This window comes from Haliotis rufescens, unplaced genomic scaffold (assembly GCF_023055435.1).
Source record: "Haliotis rufescens isolate VD_foot unplaced genomic scaffold, xgHalRufe1.0.p SCAF_8, whole genome shotgun sequence".
Lineage (NCBI taxonomy): Eukaryota > Metazoa > Mollusca > Gastropoda > Lepetellida > Haliotidae > Haliotis > Haliotis rufescens.
This window is the reverse complement of record NW_025964372.1, coordinates 9,941,171-9,958,152: the sequence shown is the minus strand read 5'-3', so window position 1 is coordinate 9,958,152 and position 16,982 is coordinate 9,941,171. Positions and strand designations below refer to the sequence as shown.

General features: G+C 33.5%; 2 protein-coding genes across 2 annotated transcripts in view; one reads left to right on the top strand and one right to left on the bottom strand.

The window, feature by feature from the left end:
- LOC124121440 (deleted in malignant brain tumors 1 protein-like) overlaps window positions 1-16,982 on the bottom strand; it is a 105,820-nt gene that overhangs the window by 73,081 nt on the left and 15,757 nt on the right. The gene's annotated exons all lie outside the window — the stretch shown is intronic.
- On the top strand, window positions 12,446-16,634 carry LOC125376840. The gene is made up of 6 exons (XM_048389034.1): window positions 12,446-13,031; window positions 14,233-14,262; window positions 14,507-14,605; window positions 14,948-15,012; window positions 15,311-15,376; window positions 16,329-16,634. The coding sequence occupies exons 1-6, from the start codon at window positions 12,726-12,728 to the stop codon at window positions 16,369-16,371; spliced, it is 609 nt and encodes a 202-aa protein (XP_048244991.1). The 5' UTR covers window positions 12,446-12,725; the 3' UTR covers window positions 16,372-16,634.

Here is a 16,982-nt window from a genome sequence, read left to right as displayed (position 1 = left end):
TATTATTCATATAACCTTGACCAGAAATGGGATAACACCTTTAAAATCTACAATTAATGGAATATTAAGATTTCTTCTTGGCTGATGATAGTAAATAACCTTTCAAACCTGTGAGGAGAATCTGAATGCTATGGGTCAATATTGCTAATGTTAAGAGATTGTTGACTATATTATTACTCACATCCCCTCAACCAGAAGTGGCATAAATGTTATGCTTTCAAGAATGAAAGGAATCTTGAGAGTTTTGTTTTCTGAACATTGTCAATCACATTTACAACCTTTGAGAAACATGTACTTTGACAATAAGCTTTGAATATGAAACTACATAGTTTTAAAAAAAGCTTCGTCCCCTTCACAGCTGTAATAGGCTAACTGATCATCATGGAGGGACTGACTGCACAATGTATGACATTGTGCTAGGTCTGTATCTGCCTTGATAGAAACCACAGAAAAAAGGTAAAAAGTAAAGGTATAATGACTTACCTACACATTCTCGTCTTTCAAAGAAATATTATCTTAGAAACTTCAGCCACTTGGCCTTCAACAGCAAGGACCAGACGACCATTTTGATCAAGTTGTAAAGGGAGGATAACTCTTACTGTTGCTTTGTCTTGCAAATTTTAATGTCAATGATGACAGAGCATGAGATAACAAGTTCAGTTCTCTATTAGTAATGGGTTTATTAAATATATGTTATCTGTCTTAAGTTGGTAATTTTGAAACCTTTCTAAATATTTCAATCATATTAAATAATATCATTTAGATTCCATATGGTCTCCCCAGAAATATGAGGGCATTTTGCTGGCAAAACGGTTTTGAAAGCTTCAACGTATATATGTCAATAAGCTACCAGGAATGGTTCAATGAGTTTCCCAGTTATTTTAATACTGACCAGGAAGGAGATTTTATCATACCGGTTATTACATATGTATTTTTTCCTTTAAAACAATGAGAAAAAGAATAGTGTTGTGGGTGAATCAAAGGAACATTAAAGAAATCTTTTTTTAACAAGAGAAATCTTTTTCAACAATTTCTACTCTAATATTTCTATATGTAATTAGTTTCTTTTATTTTTTAAGTTAGACTTCTAAGATGAAGCACAAACTTTCTCACATCCTGCATCTGCTATGCCTGGAAGCAGTTACATGTACCTCCACCATTAATATAAGAAAATAGTTGCTTTTATCATCATGTACACAATAATCAAATGGAGTGATTTTGAATAATTGTTACCACTAAAATCTAACATGATAATGATAGTAATATTTACAAAAAATGACTTTGGGACTTGAGAATACAAACAAAAATACACACATCAGTTGCCAGAGGGCTGTGAGGTGATGGGGCTTAGAAATCCCTTGAACAGTACAAATTTAACTGTACCCCTTTCAACTCTGACATGTTGAGTATTCATTGTTTGATGTTAAATGACACACTTAGTTATATTCAAAATAATTAATATTATTATATTGATGTACATACCCTCCCACATATATTTTGTGAACATCATGGCCTATTGTACAATGTCATGAGTATTTATTCCTAGACATTTACCTGCTGTTTTACTGTGTATGAGAAGAAATATGTCGAACTCTCATAACTCTTGCAAAATTGCATAACACAAACATCCTATATAGGAACTTGAATTATTACGCTTGTATCCCCACCAATGAGTGGCATAACAACTTTAAAATACATAAATTAGAGAATAATTTTATTTTCATTTGGCTTTTGCATTTTTGTAGGAAACACTGTGTTCAGAAGTGGCCAAGATAGCTATTTAACAGAAAATTTACTCTGTTATTAAACATGTCACCACCTCACAAAGGTTATGATATGATAGACAATTAAATAATACATTTGGGAGTGATATCATGGTTAGAAATTAAACATGGCAATGGGCAGTAATTACAGATAATAAGCAACACGACCATATTTACAGGAATTGCATTTTGTCATGAGCGATATTGTATTCCGCTTTAGTTCCGCATTACCACTTTTATACGCTGCTATATTTAGCTGCAAATGTCGGACATCGAGTCAGTAGCATTGCCATTGGCGCACTTTGCAGAACGGAGTAAAAATACAAAACACAAGAAGTACAGATGATTTTGCTCTTATTAAATGTTTGTCAATTAAACACATAGTTGCATGCCACAGATATAATTCTCTACGGTGTTTATCCCAGTTCTGGTCGTATCCCAGTTCTGGTCGCTACAGACGTCTGTAACGGCCCGTTTTGACTAGGCCCATTTTGACTAACCGATCCACAATTTTATTTCAACCCACTTTCTGCGGGCCACTTTACCAGTTGATACAAAACTGTGAGAAGCTTTTCGACGAACAAAGAAAAAAAATGGAAATTACGTGTTAATATTGTAGAATAAATTTTGTTTGCGATATCAGACTCTTACAAACATACAACAATGTTGGGCCAATGATGTTCCAACATTCTAAAGTATTACCCAGCTATGAAACCATTCATGTGTCGCAAAGAGAACATTGATAGTGGGCAGCAAAACGTATTAAGAGTTACCTCCCTTGATAATGCGAAGGAGCCGTCTGGCATATACATCTATATTTGTTTATGCTTTTTCAATAGCGCATTGTTTGATTTTAACCTGTCCTACGAAGCCTGTGAATGTTGTAAACTTATGACCAGATAGTAAAGGTCTGTTTCTTATTTAGCACGCCAGGCGTCCTCACACACTGATTAGATCAAGGCCCTTTCAGTGTCACGATGTTTGAACTGTACGAAATCTCGCTTGCAACAAGCCTTCAAGTAACGTTACCAGTGATACAGATCGTCCAATATTAAGGATATTTGCCTACCCATTGTCACAAATGTCCCATTGATTTTGTAGAAATTATACAGCAGTCTATGGGAATGTCCTATTGAAAATTCTAAACATCAGAGATTTTCCAAGAAATGTCCTATTGTCATTTTCCTCAGCTACGTAGATCTAACATAGCTTGTCTGTTCAGAGTTAATAACAATGTTTTTGTGTGACATTAGACATGTGACTGTTTACTGTTCAGTAGACATATTGTGCTGTTGACTTATTTTGTGCACGTAGGAATTTATTTTACCTTTTACCCTAACTGTGTATTTGACTGAGGTAATAGCCAAGTGTACATTTTATAAAATAGATATAAACTGGTTAGAAGAGATACATGTATATGTATCATGTATATATGTATAGTCTTTTGTAGAATTTATTTTGCTTGTATTTCATACACACTAGTGTAACGGCGGATATGTAATATATCTATATGTAGTATACTTATTTGTGCAGGGCTATTCACTGTACATCAATAAAGGAGGTTCCAGCCTGCGTCCCTGAGACAAGGTATGCATGATTAACTATGTATAGACTGTACTTTGTTTTATCTGGAAGGACTTGTTCAAATATATATGCCAAAAGTAAGTAACTATAGATCTAAATGTATTATTATTATTGTTGTTATCTTGTGCCTTTATACTGTCCATACCCATGATATTTATATCAAATTATGTATGTTTTAGGGCAGATCCGGACTATCGTGAAGTTCTCACTCTACGCCCATTGAAAATAAATCCCTTCTGACCCAACAAGTACACCCTTATCTTTGAGACGAGTACCGCTGTTACAATTATTTTTTCAAAAAGCAGCTTTTTTTTGCAAGCCCCACTCATCATCACTGAGCACAACCTGCTGAAAATGATCTTACGTTTATTGATTCAATTTTTTTCTTGATGAAATAAATGATGTGACAATACAAAAATATACCGCCATTCAGTTTAAAAAACGTTTCTATCGTTCAATATTTAACAATATAATAGCAAGTACTTTAGAAAAACCTGTAAAATGAAGTCAAAATCTGAAATTTCATTTTAGGATGGAGCAGTTTAGCCTGATGGTGTATTTTAAGACAAGTAGCAAAAAGAAAAATAATATCCTTTATAAATCATCTCATTATTGGACTTGAGCCAATTTGGTCCACTTTTTAAAATTCAGTCAAAATTTAAAAATTCAATCTCGGATGTTGCTGTTTTGTCTGGTGATGTGTATTTAGGCACGGATATATAAAAGAAGGAAAAATAATATCCTAATATCACCAATTAATGGGACTTTAGACAATTTGATCCAATTTCTGAAATTTGGGAAATATTTTTAAATTCAGTCCAAATTTGATAATTCAATCTGTGATGTAGCTCTTATGTCTCATGATGTGTTTTAAGGCAACGAATGAATAGGAAAAAAGGAAAAATAATATCCCTTGAAATATTCAGTTTATGGGACTTTGGCCAATTTGGTCCAGTTTCAGTAATTTGGAAAATATCTTTAAAAGTCAGTCAAAATTTAAAAATTCAATTTCAAATGTTGCAGTTCTGTCTGATGATGTGTATTTAAGCGAGGAGTATGTATTAAAAAAGACAAAATATCCATTGGACTCATCAATTTATTGGATTTTAGCATCACATACTTTATTTTTTTCATTTCAGGTTTCTCCATGTGAATAGAACAGATTCGTCCGCATTCAGAAGTTTCCCCACAGTAATGCAGAAAATTCATTCTGGGATGTTGTCGTTTAGTCTGGTTATGTGTATTTAGGCAAGGTATAAACATAAAAGAAGAGAAAATTATATCCTTTGAAATCATCAGTTTATGGGACTTTAGCAACTTTGGTCCAATTTCAGTACTGTGAAAAAATCTCTAAAATTCAGTCAAAATTTGAAAATGCAGTCTGGGATGTTGCCGTTTAGTCTGGTTATGTGTATTCAGGCAAGGTATAAACATAAAAGAAGAAAATATTATATCCTTTGAAATCATCAGTTTATGGGACTTTAGCCAATTTGGTCCAATTTCAGTACTTTGAAAAAATCTTCAAAATTCAGTCAAAATTTGAAAATGCAATCTGGGATGTTGCCATTTAGTTTGGTTATGTGTATTTAGGCAAGGTATACATTTAAAAGAAGAGAAATATATATTCTTGGAAATCATCAGTTTATGGGACTTTAGCCAATTTGGTCCAATTTCAGTACTGTGAAAAATTCTTCAAAATTCAGTCAAAAATTGAAATTTCATTTTTTGATGGAGCAGTTTAGTCTTTCAATGTATTTTAAGGCAAGAAACAAATAGAAAAAAGAATAAAAATTATATCCTTTGAAATCACCTCATTATTGGACTTTAGCCAATTTGGTCCAGTTTCAGTAATTTGGAATAAATCTGTAAAATTCAGTCCAAATTTAAAAATTCATTCTGGGATGTTGCCATTAAGTCTTGTTATGTGTATTTAGGCAAGGTATACATATAAAAGAAGAGAAAAATATATTCTTGGAAATCATCAGTTTATGGGACTTTAGCCAATTTGGTCCAATTTCAGTACTGTGAAAAGAAATTCAACATTTAGTACAAATTTAAAAATTCATTCTGGGATGTTGCCATTAAGTCTGGTTATGTGTATTTAGGCAAGATATTCATATAAAAGAAGAGAAAATTATATTCTTGGAAATCATCAGTTTATGGGACTTTAGCCAATTTGGTCCAATTTCAGTACTGTGAAAAAATCTTCAAAATTTAGTCCAAATTTAAAAATTCATTCTGGGATGTTGCCATTAAGTCTGGTTATGTGTATTTAGGCAAGGTATACATATAAAAGAAGAGAAAATTATATTCTTGGAAATAATCAGTTTATGGGACTTTAGCCAATTTGGTCCAATTTCAGAAATGTGAAAAAATCTCTAAAATTCAGTCAAAATTTGAAAATGCAATCTGGGATGTTGCCATTAAGTCTGGTTATGTGTATTTAGGCAAGGTATACATATAAAAGAAGAGAAAATTATATTCTTGGAAATCATCAGTTTATGGGACTTTAGCCAATTTGGTCCAATTTCAGTACTGTGAAAAGAAATTCAAAATTTAGTCCAAATTTAAAATTTCATTCTGGGATGTTGCCATTAAGTCTGGTTATGTGTATTTAGGCAAGGTATACATATAAAAGAAGAGAAAATTATATTCTTGGAAATCATCTGTTTATGGGACTTTAGCCAATTTGGTCCAATTTCAGTACTGTGAAAAAATCTTCAAAATTTAGTCCAAAATTAAAAATTCATTCTGGGATGTTGCCATTAAGTCTGGTTATGTGTATTTAGGCAAGGTATACATATAAAAGAAGAGAAAATTATATTCTTGGAAATCATCTGTTTATGGGACTTTAGCCAATTTGGTCCAATTTCAGAAATGTGAAAAAATCTTCAAAATTCAGTCAAAATTTAAAAATTCATTCTGGGATGTTGCCATTAAGTCTGGTTATGTGTATTTAGGCAAGGTATACATATAAAAGAAGAGAAAATTATATTCTTGGAAATCATCTGTTTATGGGACTTTAGCCAATTTGGTCCAATTTCAGTACTGTGAAAAAATCTTCAAAATTTAGTCCAAAATTAAAAATTCATTCTGGGATGTTGCCATTAAGTCTGGTTATGTGTATTTAGGCAAGGTATACATATAAAAGAAGAGAAAATTATATTCTTGGAAATCATCAGTTTATGGGACTTTAGCCAATTTGGTCCAATTTCAGAAATGTGAAAAAATCTTCAAAATTCAGTCAAAATTTAAAAATTCATTCTGGGATGTTGCCATTAAGTCTGGTTATGTGTATTTAGGCAAGGTATACATATAAAAGAAGAGAAAATTATATTCTTGGAAATCATCTGTTTATGGGACTTTAGCCAATTTGGTCCAATTTCAGTTCTGTGAAAAAATCTTCAAAATTCAGTCAAAATTTAAAAATTCATTCTGGGATGTTGCCATTAAGTCTGGTTATGTGTATTTAGGCAAGATATACATATAAAAGAAGAGAAAAATATATTCTTTGAAATCATCAGTTTATGGGACTTTAGCCAATTTGGTCCAATTTCAGTACTGTGAAAAAATCTGCAAAATTTAGTCAAAATTTGAAAGTTCATTCTGGGATGTTGCCATTTAGTCTGGTTATGTGTATTTAGGCAAGGTATACATATAAAAGAAGAGAAATATGTATTCTTGGAAATCATGTGTTTATGGGACTTTGGCCAATTAGGTCCAATTTCAGTACTGTGAAAAAATCTTCAAAATTCAGTCAAAAATTGAAATTTCATTTTTTGATGGAGCAGTTTAGTCTTACACTGTATTTTAAGGCAAGAAACAAATAGAAAAAAGAATAGAAATAATATCCTTTGTAATCACCTCATTATTGGACTTCAGCCAATTTGGTCCAGTTTCAGTAATTTGGAAAAAATCTTCAAAATTCAGTCCAAATTTAAGAATTCAATCTGGGATGTTGTCGTTTAGTCTGGTTATGTGTATTTAGGCAAGGAATAGATATAAAAGGAGAAAAAATAATATATTTGAAATCATCTCATTATTGGACTTTAGCCAATTTGGTCCAGTTTCAGTAATTTGGAAAAAAATGTGTAAAATTCAGTCAAAATTTAAAATTCATTCTGGGATGTTGCCATTTAGTCTGGTTATGTATATTTAGGCAAGGTATAAACATAAAAGAAGAAAAATTATATCCTTTGAAATCATCAGTTTATAGGACTTTAGCCAATTTGGTCCAATTTCAGTACTGTGGAAGAATCTTCAAAATTCAGTCCAAATTTGAAATTTCATTAATATGATGGAGCAGTTTAGTCTTGTAATGTATTTTAAGGCAAGAAACAAATAGAAAAAAAACCACAAAAAATCATATGCTTTGAAATCATCTCAATACTGAACTTTAGCCAATTTGGTCCAATTTCAGTAATTTGGAAAACATCTGTAAAATTCAGTCAAATTTAAAAATTCATTCTGGGATGTTGCCATTTAGTCGGGTTATGTGTATTTAGGCAAGGTATAAACATAAAGAAGAAAAAATTATATCCTTTGATATCATCAGTTTATAGGACATTCGCCAATTTGGTCCAGTTTCAGTAATTTGGAAGAAATCTTTAAAATTTAGGCAAAATTTAAAAATTCATTCTGAAATGTTGCAGTTTTGTCTGATTATGTGTATTGAAGTGAGGAGTATGTATTAAAAAAGAAAAGAAAATCCATTGGAATCATCAATTTATGGGATTTTAGCTAATTTGGTCCTGCATCACATACTTTATTTTTGTCATTTCAGGTTTCCTCATGTTGATGGAACAGATTTGTCCACATTCAGAAGCTTCCCGATAGTAATGCAGAAGTTCTCCATGTTGTAGTGGTTGGACATGTGTTGAATTGAATCATGTTCCAATATTACAGCTGGTTAAGTGCTGTATTAAACGTCATGACATCTTCAATATGTAATTCAGGAGCAACAACATCCACATCTGAGAACATCTTGTATCCTACAGTGAAGAGACAGATAAGTGATAGAAATATATTCTTTGAATATGGCTTCTTCATTTGTGAAAAAATTATGCTAATACTGGCAGTACAAAGTTTAAGTATCACTTTCATTTCAGTAGAACATCGAATAAAGTATGATTTCATTGCATTTTAAGCTCACCTTGACAACATTAAAGTGAGCTTTTGTTATGGGGATTGGGCCATCGTCTGTTCCTATGGGTCTGGCACCAACAAAGTAAGGTTTTCATTTTGAAACTATCCTCTTTATATTTCAGCTAGACACTTATCTTCTCAAAATCTACTAACTTTCAAAATTCCAGAGTTTGAAAGTACAGTTATGATATGTTTCTCCACAACAAAGATGGATTTTGATTTTGAAAAAAATCAATATGTTGGTCATAGCAGGATGTTGATGGGTTTCACTGCCATTATGCCTACTGACAAATATGTAATAAACTTAGCTTACCCATGTGAAAATGAACTGGTCTAGAAAGTAGAATAAGACCACGTACATGGAATATTGTGAAAATAAAATGTTAAACATTCACTTTAGGTACTGACACAGTGACAATTTATAGAGAAATGGTCTCCTACTGATAACATCATGAACCAAGGTCGTGTCTTCATGATTACACTTTATGTAGTGTTGTGAACATTTTGAAGTTAACACATTATGAAAATGTATAAAAACAAGATATGTAGGTAAAATGCACACAACTTAGTACATTTGTAATTATGTTCTCTTAGCATAAAAAATAATAATAATAATACCATCAGTGAAATATGTTGTTGTAAAGCTGAAAACAAACCATTTATGATGATGAGCATAAAAATTATCAGAAGAAAAAGAAACTTATTTTGTTATTATGGCACAAACAAACAAACTATACATAATGGGTTACTAAAAATACAACATCCGGTCATAGGCAAATGATTCATAAAAAACATAATGGCATCATTAAAATGGTGTGTGGAAATTACATACATGTACATTCATTTGAAGCTACATAGAAATATATTGATTGTACTCCTGCATGACATGTATTCTTGCATTTCTTTATGCATGTTTATACATGTACAAGTGAGAACCTACATTTGTCAATGATTCTATTCCTAATCTGTCTACCTTTAGACAGGTTAACTAACTTAGTCAGGAGGGGTGACCGGTGGTAATTAGCATTTACTCAACTGTATGGTGTGTTTGTTTAACCAGTAGGCATAATGGGAAGGCAACGCTCATGGTTGTTTGAAAAAGAATTGCAGTTTGGCTAGATTCTTGGTCATTAATGATGTCTACCAGTTTAAAATTTGTTAATGGTCATGTCAAGCTTTTTTTCTTTCTGGAAATCATCTTGGTTTATCAGGCATTGTATTTATTATATCTTTTCTAAAAGGATGTGGGCTTTCCACTTTAAAAATATAGTATGCCTTAAAACAAAATTCAGTATGGCTGCTATGACACCAGCTTTTAGCTATGCTTGTAGAAGAACTAATAGTTTTTTCATATTACTTTGTCATTAACCAGTCATTGCCTTCAGAATTGGTGTACAGCTTCTTCTTATGATTCTGACAATAATAGAGGATATTTCAAGTTTCGCAATGTCCTTTATATTATATGCTATTTTTATGAAAATTACACATTCAAATATGCTGATCACAGTACAAATTTTCCCAACATCGCATCTTGTTGCAACGTCTTATCATTGTCAGTGACATCACGAAATTGTTCAAGTGATGTCATGTGATTGTTTCGGTGTCATCATGCCATTGTACTTGCTGTATAGCAGTGATATCACACAATTGAATTCAGTGCAGTGACGAGAAAAATTATATTTCACTGCAGTGAAAATATCACTTTTTGTCTGAGAAAACACAGTATTTAACTACTTTGCATATAATAAGATTAAATTTTCAAACACCCAAGTTTTGATATGCTGAAATACCCTGATTTTAATGATTATGAGTGAGAGATAATTGACATAAAGCAGCGTTAGAAATTGGCACTAGTCCTGTAGTTCTTGCCAAACTGCCCAATGGTTAAGGTATCATAAGGACTAGTAGAAATTTGCCGTTTATAAGGCTTTTGCTACTTGTTATCAAGGACTAGAGGACTAAAACTGTTAGTTTCTACCCCTGTAAAGTGTTTAATGGCCTCTGACAAGGGGTGACTAGTGCATCATACACATACATTTAGAATGTATTCACCTCATGCTGTTCTGCTTTCATTATCTGATTAATATTTTAAAAATTAAATGTTTCTATCATTACTGAAAGATTTTGCTTCATGTCTTACAGGGGCGGTCGGGTTGCCTAGTGGTGAAAGCGATCGCTCGTCATGCCGAAGACCCGGGTTTGATTCACGACATGGGTACAATGAGTGAAGCCCATTTCTGGTGTCCCCCGCCGTGATATTGCTGGAATATTGCAAAAAGCGGCGTAAAAAACAATACTCACTCATGTCTTACATGTTATATGTAAGGATGCTGCACCATGGATCCTCTCTGAAATGATTTCATTACGAGAAAGTTATTTCATTTGTGCCAGTTCACAGAGATCAAGCACTGTAAATTTCTTTATAAGTATCAAATATTCAAGCTTTATCAATTAGGCATAATATTCTCAATGAAAAGAAAAGATGTGTTTAATTAAACATTTGTTTTTCCATCAGGACATCACATTCAAGATCATATACCTAGCTAATCTAACATTGTAACTAATATTATATTTGGGATAACACTTTCTTAGTAAAGTACAGATTCTTGTAAGTTGTCGGACTTTCATTTTTGTGGAAGCCTCGGTGGCTGAGTGGCTGACTTTGTGTGCTGGCGATTAGGTGCCTCACCCTGGCAGGTGTGGGTTCGAATCCTGCACGGGACTCAACCCCCCAAAAGTACTAAAAGTACTAGAATCTGTACTTTACTCAGAAAGTGTTATCCCAAATATAACATTAGTTACATTTGACCACTTTCTAAATGGCATTGTGTATTCATAATCTAACATTCTTTTATTAAAACCAAAATGAGAACACTTTTAGTGTTGAAACCACGGGAAAATGACACCTATGTTTTATGTGCTTTTATTTTATTTTCCCAATGAATATGCTTATGAAGTGCATCTAAATATTATTGTCTTAGGTGTCTCATAGGCCTTATGGCTGAATATTGTATATTTTTTAACAATGAATATTGTTACAGTGAACTACATTTAAAGGGGCACTGATCTAACGCAATTCCCCGGACTGGTTGTTGCCTTTGTTATTGTTTTTTCCCCCGTGAGTGCCCGGATGATATGCAACGCAACTGAGCGTGACCAGAGACTGGTCTACCGTCTGCAAGGACAGCAAATAAACTTGGAGACTGGAGGCAATATTTGTTTTACGCATTTTTGCATAAACACTGATTGGTTAACTGTGATCTATAAAGATTTCGACAAAGGGCGCATGTTAATTAATTTCTTCAGCCTAAACAAACAGACAAAAAGAACGGCGGAGCTCATCGGATGTCGTCATTTGGAAATACCCCAGATGGTTAAAGTTTAATAATAAAAAAAGGTATCCATGCAGAGAAAGCATTCTCAGATTTCAGATTGCGTCGATAATACGATTGCTACTCCCTTGTTGTCATCCACGTTTTCTTGTATAACCCTACACTTGTGTATTTGTCTTCATTCCCTTGATGCTCAGTTAATGAATTTATTACAGGTACAATTAGTGGTAGCATCACTTAGATTACCTGACAAAGGTTCCCATTTGGCATTTATTGTGTCTGTGGTAATTATTCAATCTAAATCCAGGTTTGAAGTGAGGTGAAATGTGTGTTATGTAATATGCATATATCAGACCAGCAAGAGGTGAATGATCAGTTGATTTACTTTTTTTTGTAAATCAACAGATCGTTCCTAGTCATCAAAGGATTAACAGAAAATACGTTGATTGATTAATCACTTTTATCTTGCACAGTGGATATGTCAAAAGTAAGTGTTTACATGTCTAGGTTTACTAAAACAAAGGGAATACACTCATACTATGGCGTGAAGTGCCGATGTAAAAACAACATACTTTGTTCAAAGGGTTAACTGATAATACGTTGATTGATTGATCATTGTTATCTATCACTCAATGGATTTTTCAGGAACCGTGGACGTTATTAAAATAGTTGTCACGTGGGCTTTGTCAGCCGACCCTTAAGACTTGACACCTAGGCTCCCCAAATTGGGAGCCTCCTGGTCCACACTCCCAGTTCAAAGTTTTGCCTGTAAAGCCCAATCTTTGTGATTTCTGCAGGTATTTACAGAAACATGATGGACAACTAAGCAAATGTCATCTGGTTGCATTGTAAACATAAAATTATGCCAATTATGTGACTAGATTAGTCTTTTGAGGAGAAAATGTGGTACAAAATTAGCCTAAAAAGGCCAAAATTGGCCAGCTTCAAAGACAATTTTCAAGTAACCAAGCATTCTCTTATATCAAAGTTCAACCATTTTTCTCTCTGTTTCAATGGTTTTTATCATGGTTCCAAACTCAGTGTTGGTGTGGGAATGATTAAAAGAAATTCTACTTTGGGAGCGTCCACACTCCCACTTTCACCACTGATTGTCACTTCAATACGGATTAATCATGTTAATACTAAAATTACTTTAATTTACTATTCAGGTTCCCTTCGAGTCACAGCTGATTTCTTTGAAAACAAGGTGAGATATTACCATGTATTACCATTACACATGTATCTGCAGAAACCATAGTACATCTAGCTGCGGAAACCATAGTACATCTAGCTGCAAAAAACATAGTACATCTAGCTGCGGAAACTGTAGTACATCTAGCTGCGGAAACCGTAGTACATCTAGCTGCAAAAAACATAGTACATCTAGCTGCAAAAAACATAGTACATCTAGCTGCGGAAACTGTAGTACATCTAGCTGCGGAAACCGTAGTACATCTAGCTGCAAAAAACATAGTACATCTAGCTGCAAAAAACATAGTACATCTAGCTGCAAAAAACATAGTACATCTAGCTGTGGAAACCATAGTACAACTAGCTGCGGAAACTGTAGAACATCTAGCTGCGGAATCCGTATACCAGCTGCACATATTGGGGTAGTAATTATAGGGTGCAACATCACAGAGTTATGGTTTCTGCAGCCAGACTACATCTTATGCTTAAACTTAATTATACATATCTCTGACATTAATTATGTTTGATTTGTCACAACACTATCCAGAATTCCCAACTACACTCAGCTGCCAGCTAGACTTTCTTAATGAGTTCAACTGAGATCCCCCTGTTTCCTACCCTGCAGTACCTTGTCTTTGCTATCATGGACAGGCTGAGTGAATAGTTGTTGTTTTAGTTTTAGGACTTTATAAATTTTGATTTTTTTTTTAGTTTCCATGGCAACAAGTTGGACTTAACATTAATATGAGGGTGGGGTTGGTTCGCGGAGTATAACTGAAAAAACGTTCAATACTTTCTAACAAAACTTAGCATGTCTACCAGGCACATTCTGAAATGGTGCCTTTTAATATTTAGAAATTTTTGAATGTTTTTTTTTTTTAACATTTTTATGGCAACAAGTTGGACTTAGGTTCTATGAGGGTAGGGTTAATTTCTAGAAAATAACTGCTAAACCATTTAGTATTTTGAATCAAACACATGCTGAACTGGTGCCTTTTGCTATTCAACAATTTTAGAACGCTTTATTTTAAGGTTTTCATGGCAGCTCTTTGAACTTGGGCTTAAAAAAATGTTGGGTTAGTTTACCTGGTTTCGGACCATTACATGTTAAGGTTGGCAGGGAATATAGATGACTTCGTCGACTATATTCTTGTTGAAATTGAAACTGTTAAAGCGGAAACTGTCTAATGAATTGACTGTTTGACTTTTCTTCACAGAAATCAGAAGTTTGCAGTTACATTAAGAGGGTAAGTTCAGGTAATATACTCTATAAAGTACATGGCCATGGAGAATGATCTGAAGTCCTAAAAATGCACATCACATCTGGCCAAAATAAACCAATTCAATGTATGTATCCTTTCCTTTTATATAACACTGTTGTTGATATTCCTGTATATCACATTGAATGTTAACAGTCACATATACACCAACATCACACAACAGTCAATATAAAATGAATGTGGCATTCTTGAGGCACTTTTGTCTTTACAGTGGGGACAAGGACGTGGTGAGAGACACAACTGGTTTGTTACCAAGTATCCCTACCATGAAGTCAAGGCTGGATTTGGGTCAGATTTTGTGTCTGCTGAAGTAAGAAAATGAATTCATATGTACAGCTAAATTTCATTAAAGTATGAGAATGATAATGTTCACAATTAAGTCCTAAGTCCACAATTTAGTAGAGAAAATTTCCAAAATTTCATTGTTGAAAAAGTTTCAATCCCATGACTGTAACAATTCTTATGTTGTGATAGTAATCATCATCTTATGCAATAAACACAATGTACATGTTCTTTTGTTTCTGACATACACTTTTCTGCATATAGGTAAAATATAAGTGTTTATGAAGATTAAAGTAAAATGTTTGGGGGAAAAAATGGCAAATAGTTGATGAAGTGAATTGTACTTTATACATGGCAAAACAAGTTTCAGATGTATGGGCACATACTTCAGTGGCTGGGGCAATCCTTGACACGCCGTCTAGTGAGAGATAAATGGTAAGAATAATGGTGAATAGTGTAGATTCTTTTCTAAAGTCCCCAATGGCACAAATTTAAAATCAGTGTAAATTCACAGTTTTATGCATGTTGTGATGAGCATATATTTACCAGTGTTTACCAAAATGAATGAGAACAGAGCAGTAGTTAAATGTGATTAGGAAAAGTTTACATCTAAAGCATATTCACAGAAGAAGCTTATCATTTGATGAGACATGCAGATGAAATTGATACATTGAAAATTGCTCATGGTCTAAATTTCACATTAATGTCACTGACCACCTTTGATTCCTTTCAGTCGCCCTTACACTAAGCCAGTGACTCAGATCTTTACTGTGCCGGAACTTCCAATGGAGTACACACAGTAAGCACAGAAAATACAATTTATTATTCTATTTCTATCGGTGAAATACTGCATTTATCGGTTAAAATAAAACCTGCATCTACACTGAGTTAGATATCAAAATAAAAAAGTAAACAATGTGATGACTTAATGTGTATCACCAGGCAACAAGACGACTGACACAGTGAATGTACTGAATTTGCGAGTCATCGGTCCGGTTTTCATAAAATTCAGCAATAAGGAAGAATAGAATAAATAGAACATTTGACTTTTCCTGTCGAATACCGTGTTTATGTCATCTCGTGAAGTTGAAAAGTGTAATTTTTACACTTGCGGCTACGCCACTCATGAAAATACAAACTAGTCAACTTCACTCGACGAGATAAACACTGTATTCGACAGGAAAAGTCAAATATCCTCTATACCTGTTTGTCTCCTTCAGTTAGGAAAACAAACATGTCTGTCACATTTAATTATTGACAATTTTAGGTTGTATTATCTGAAGCAGACATGTTCCAGAAATATAATAGTATGTATTATGTGTACAGGTTTGCTTGTTTGATTTCTGGTACATAGTTATAGGTACAATGTTGTTAGATACATTATTATTAAACACTCACTGGAATGAATGCTAAACAGAAACGAACCAATTTGGTGAAAGGGAACAGAAATTCAGTCATATTTTGTTAGAATATATCCCACATTGGAAAAACATTTAGTATTGTGAAAATGGAGACACCAAAGAATGAGATAATAGTCTTGTAAAGTAATAATCAAGTACAATGTAACTAGTGAAGCTACTGAAAATAAATATATTCATTGTAATTGTAAAAAACTAATTCTTTGAATTTTTGGCAAGTAAATGATTTCCAATTATTCCAGTTACAACTTACATTTATGAAACTGGAACTGGAGATATTTATTTTATTCTTAAAATTGAGTCTGGTTATAAATATGCTCTAATTTATTACAGGGCTGCATGGCACTGCATCGGTATGTGGCCATTAAGGAAGTAATCATATTCCTTGCTGAGAAACTGACAGGGAGAACCTACTCCTCAATCAACCCAGAGTGTCAAAGGACAGAATTGCATTCAAAAGAGCTTTAATTGCATAATTATGATGCTCCTTTGAAAGGGTTACTGTTTTAATGAATGCAGCCAACTCATTGATGCCTTGATGTGGTTTGGTTGTTCTCTGTACCTTTCTTTCATTCACATATGGACCCGTGAAGATTCCAGGGCAGAACAGGTCTTCAGCAACCATCCTTGCCGTAAAAGGCGACTATGCTTGTTGTAAAAGGCGACTAACAGTATCGGGTGGTCAGGCTCGCTGACTTGGTTGATACATGTCATCGATCCCCAATGCATAGATCGATGCTCATGATGTCAATCACTGGATTGTCTGGTCCAGACTTGATTATTTTACAGACCGCCATCATATAGCTGGAATATTGCTGAGTGTGGCGTTAAACAACAAACAAACAAACAAATCATTCACATATGTGTATAGAACATGCCTCAGTCTCCTCCCATTGATGTATATTTCAGTTGAATATAGTAAAACCATGTTAGTGCAGATCATTGTGTGTGTTAAACTTATCCATGTTTATGAATTTCCAAACTATT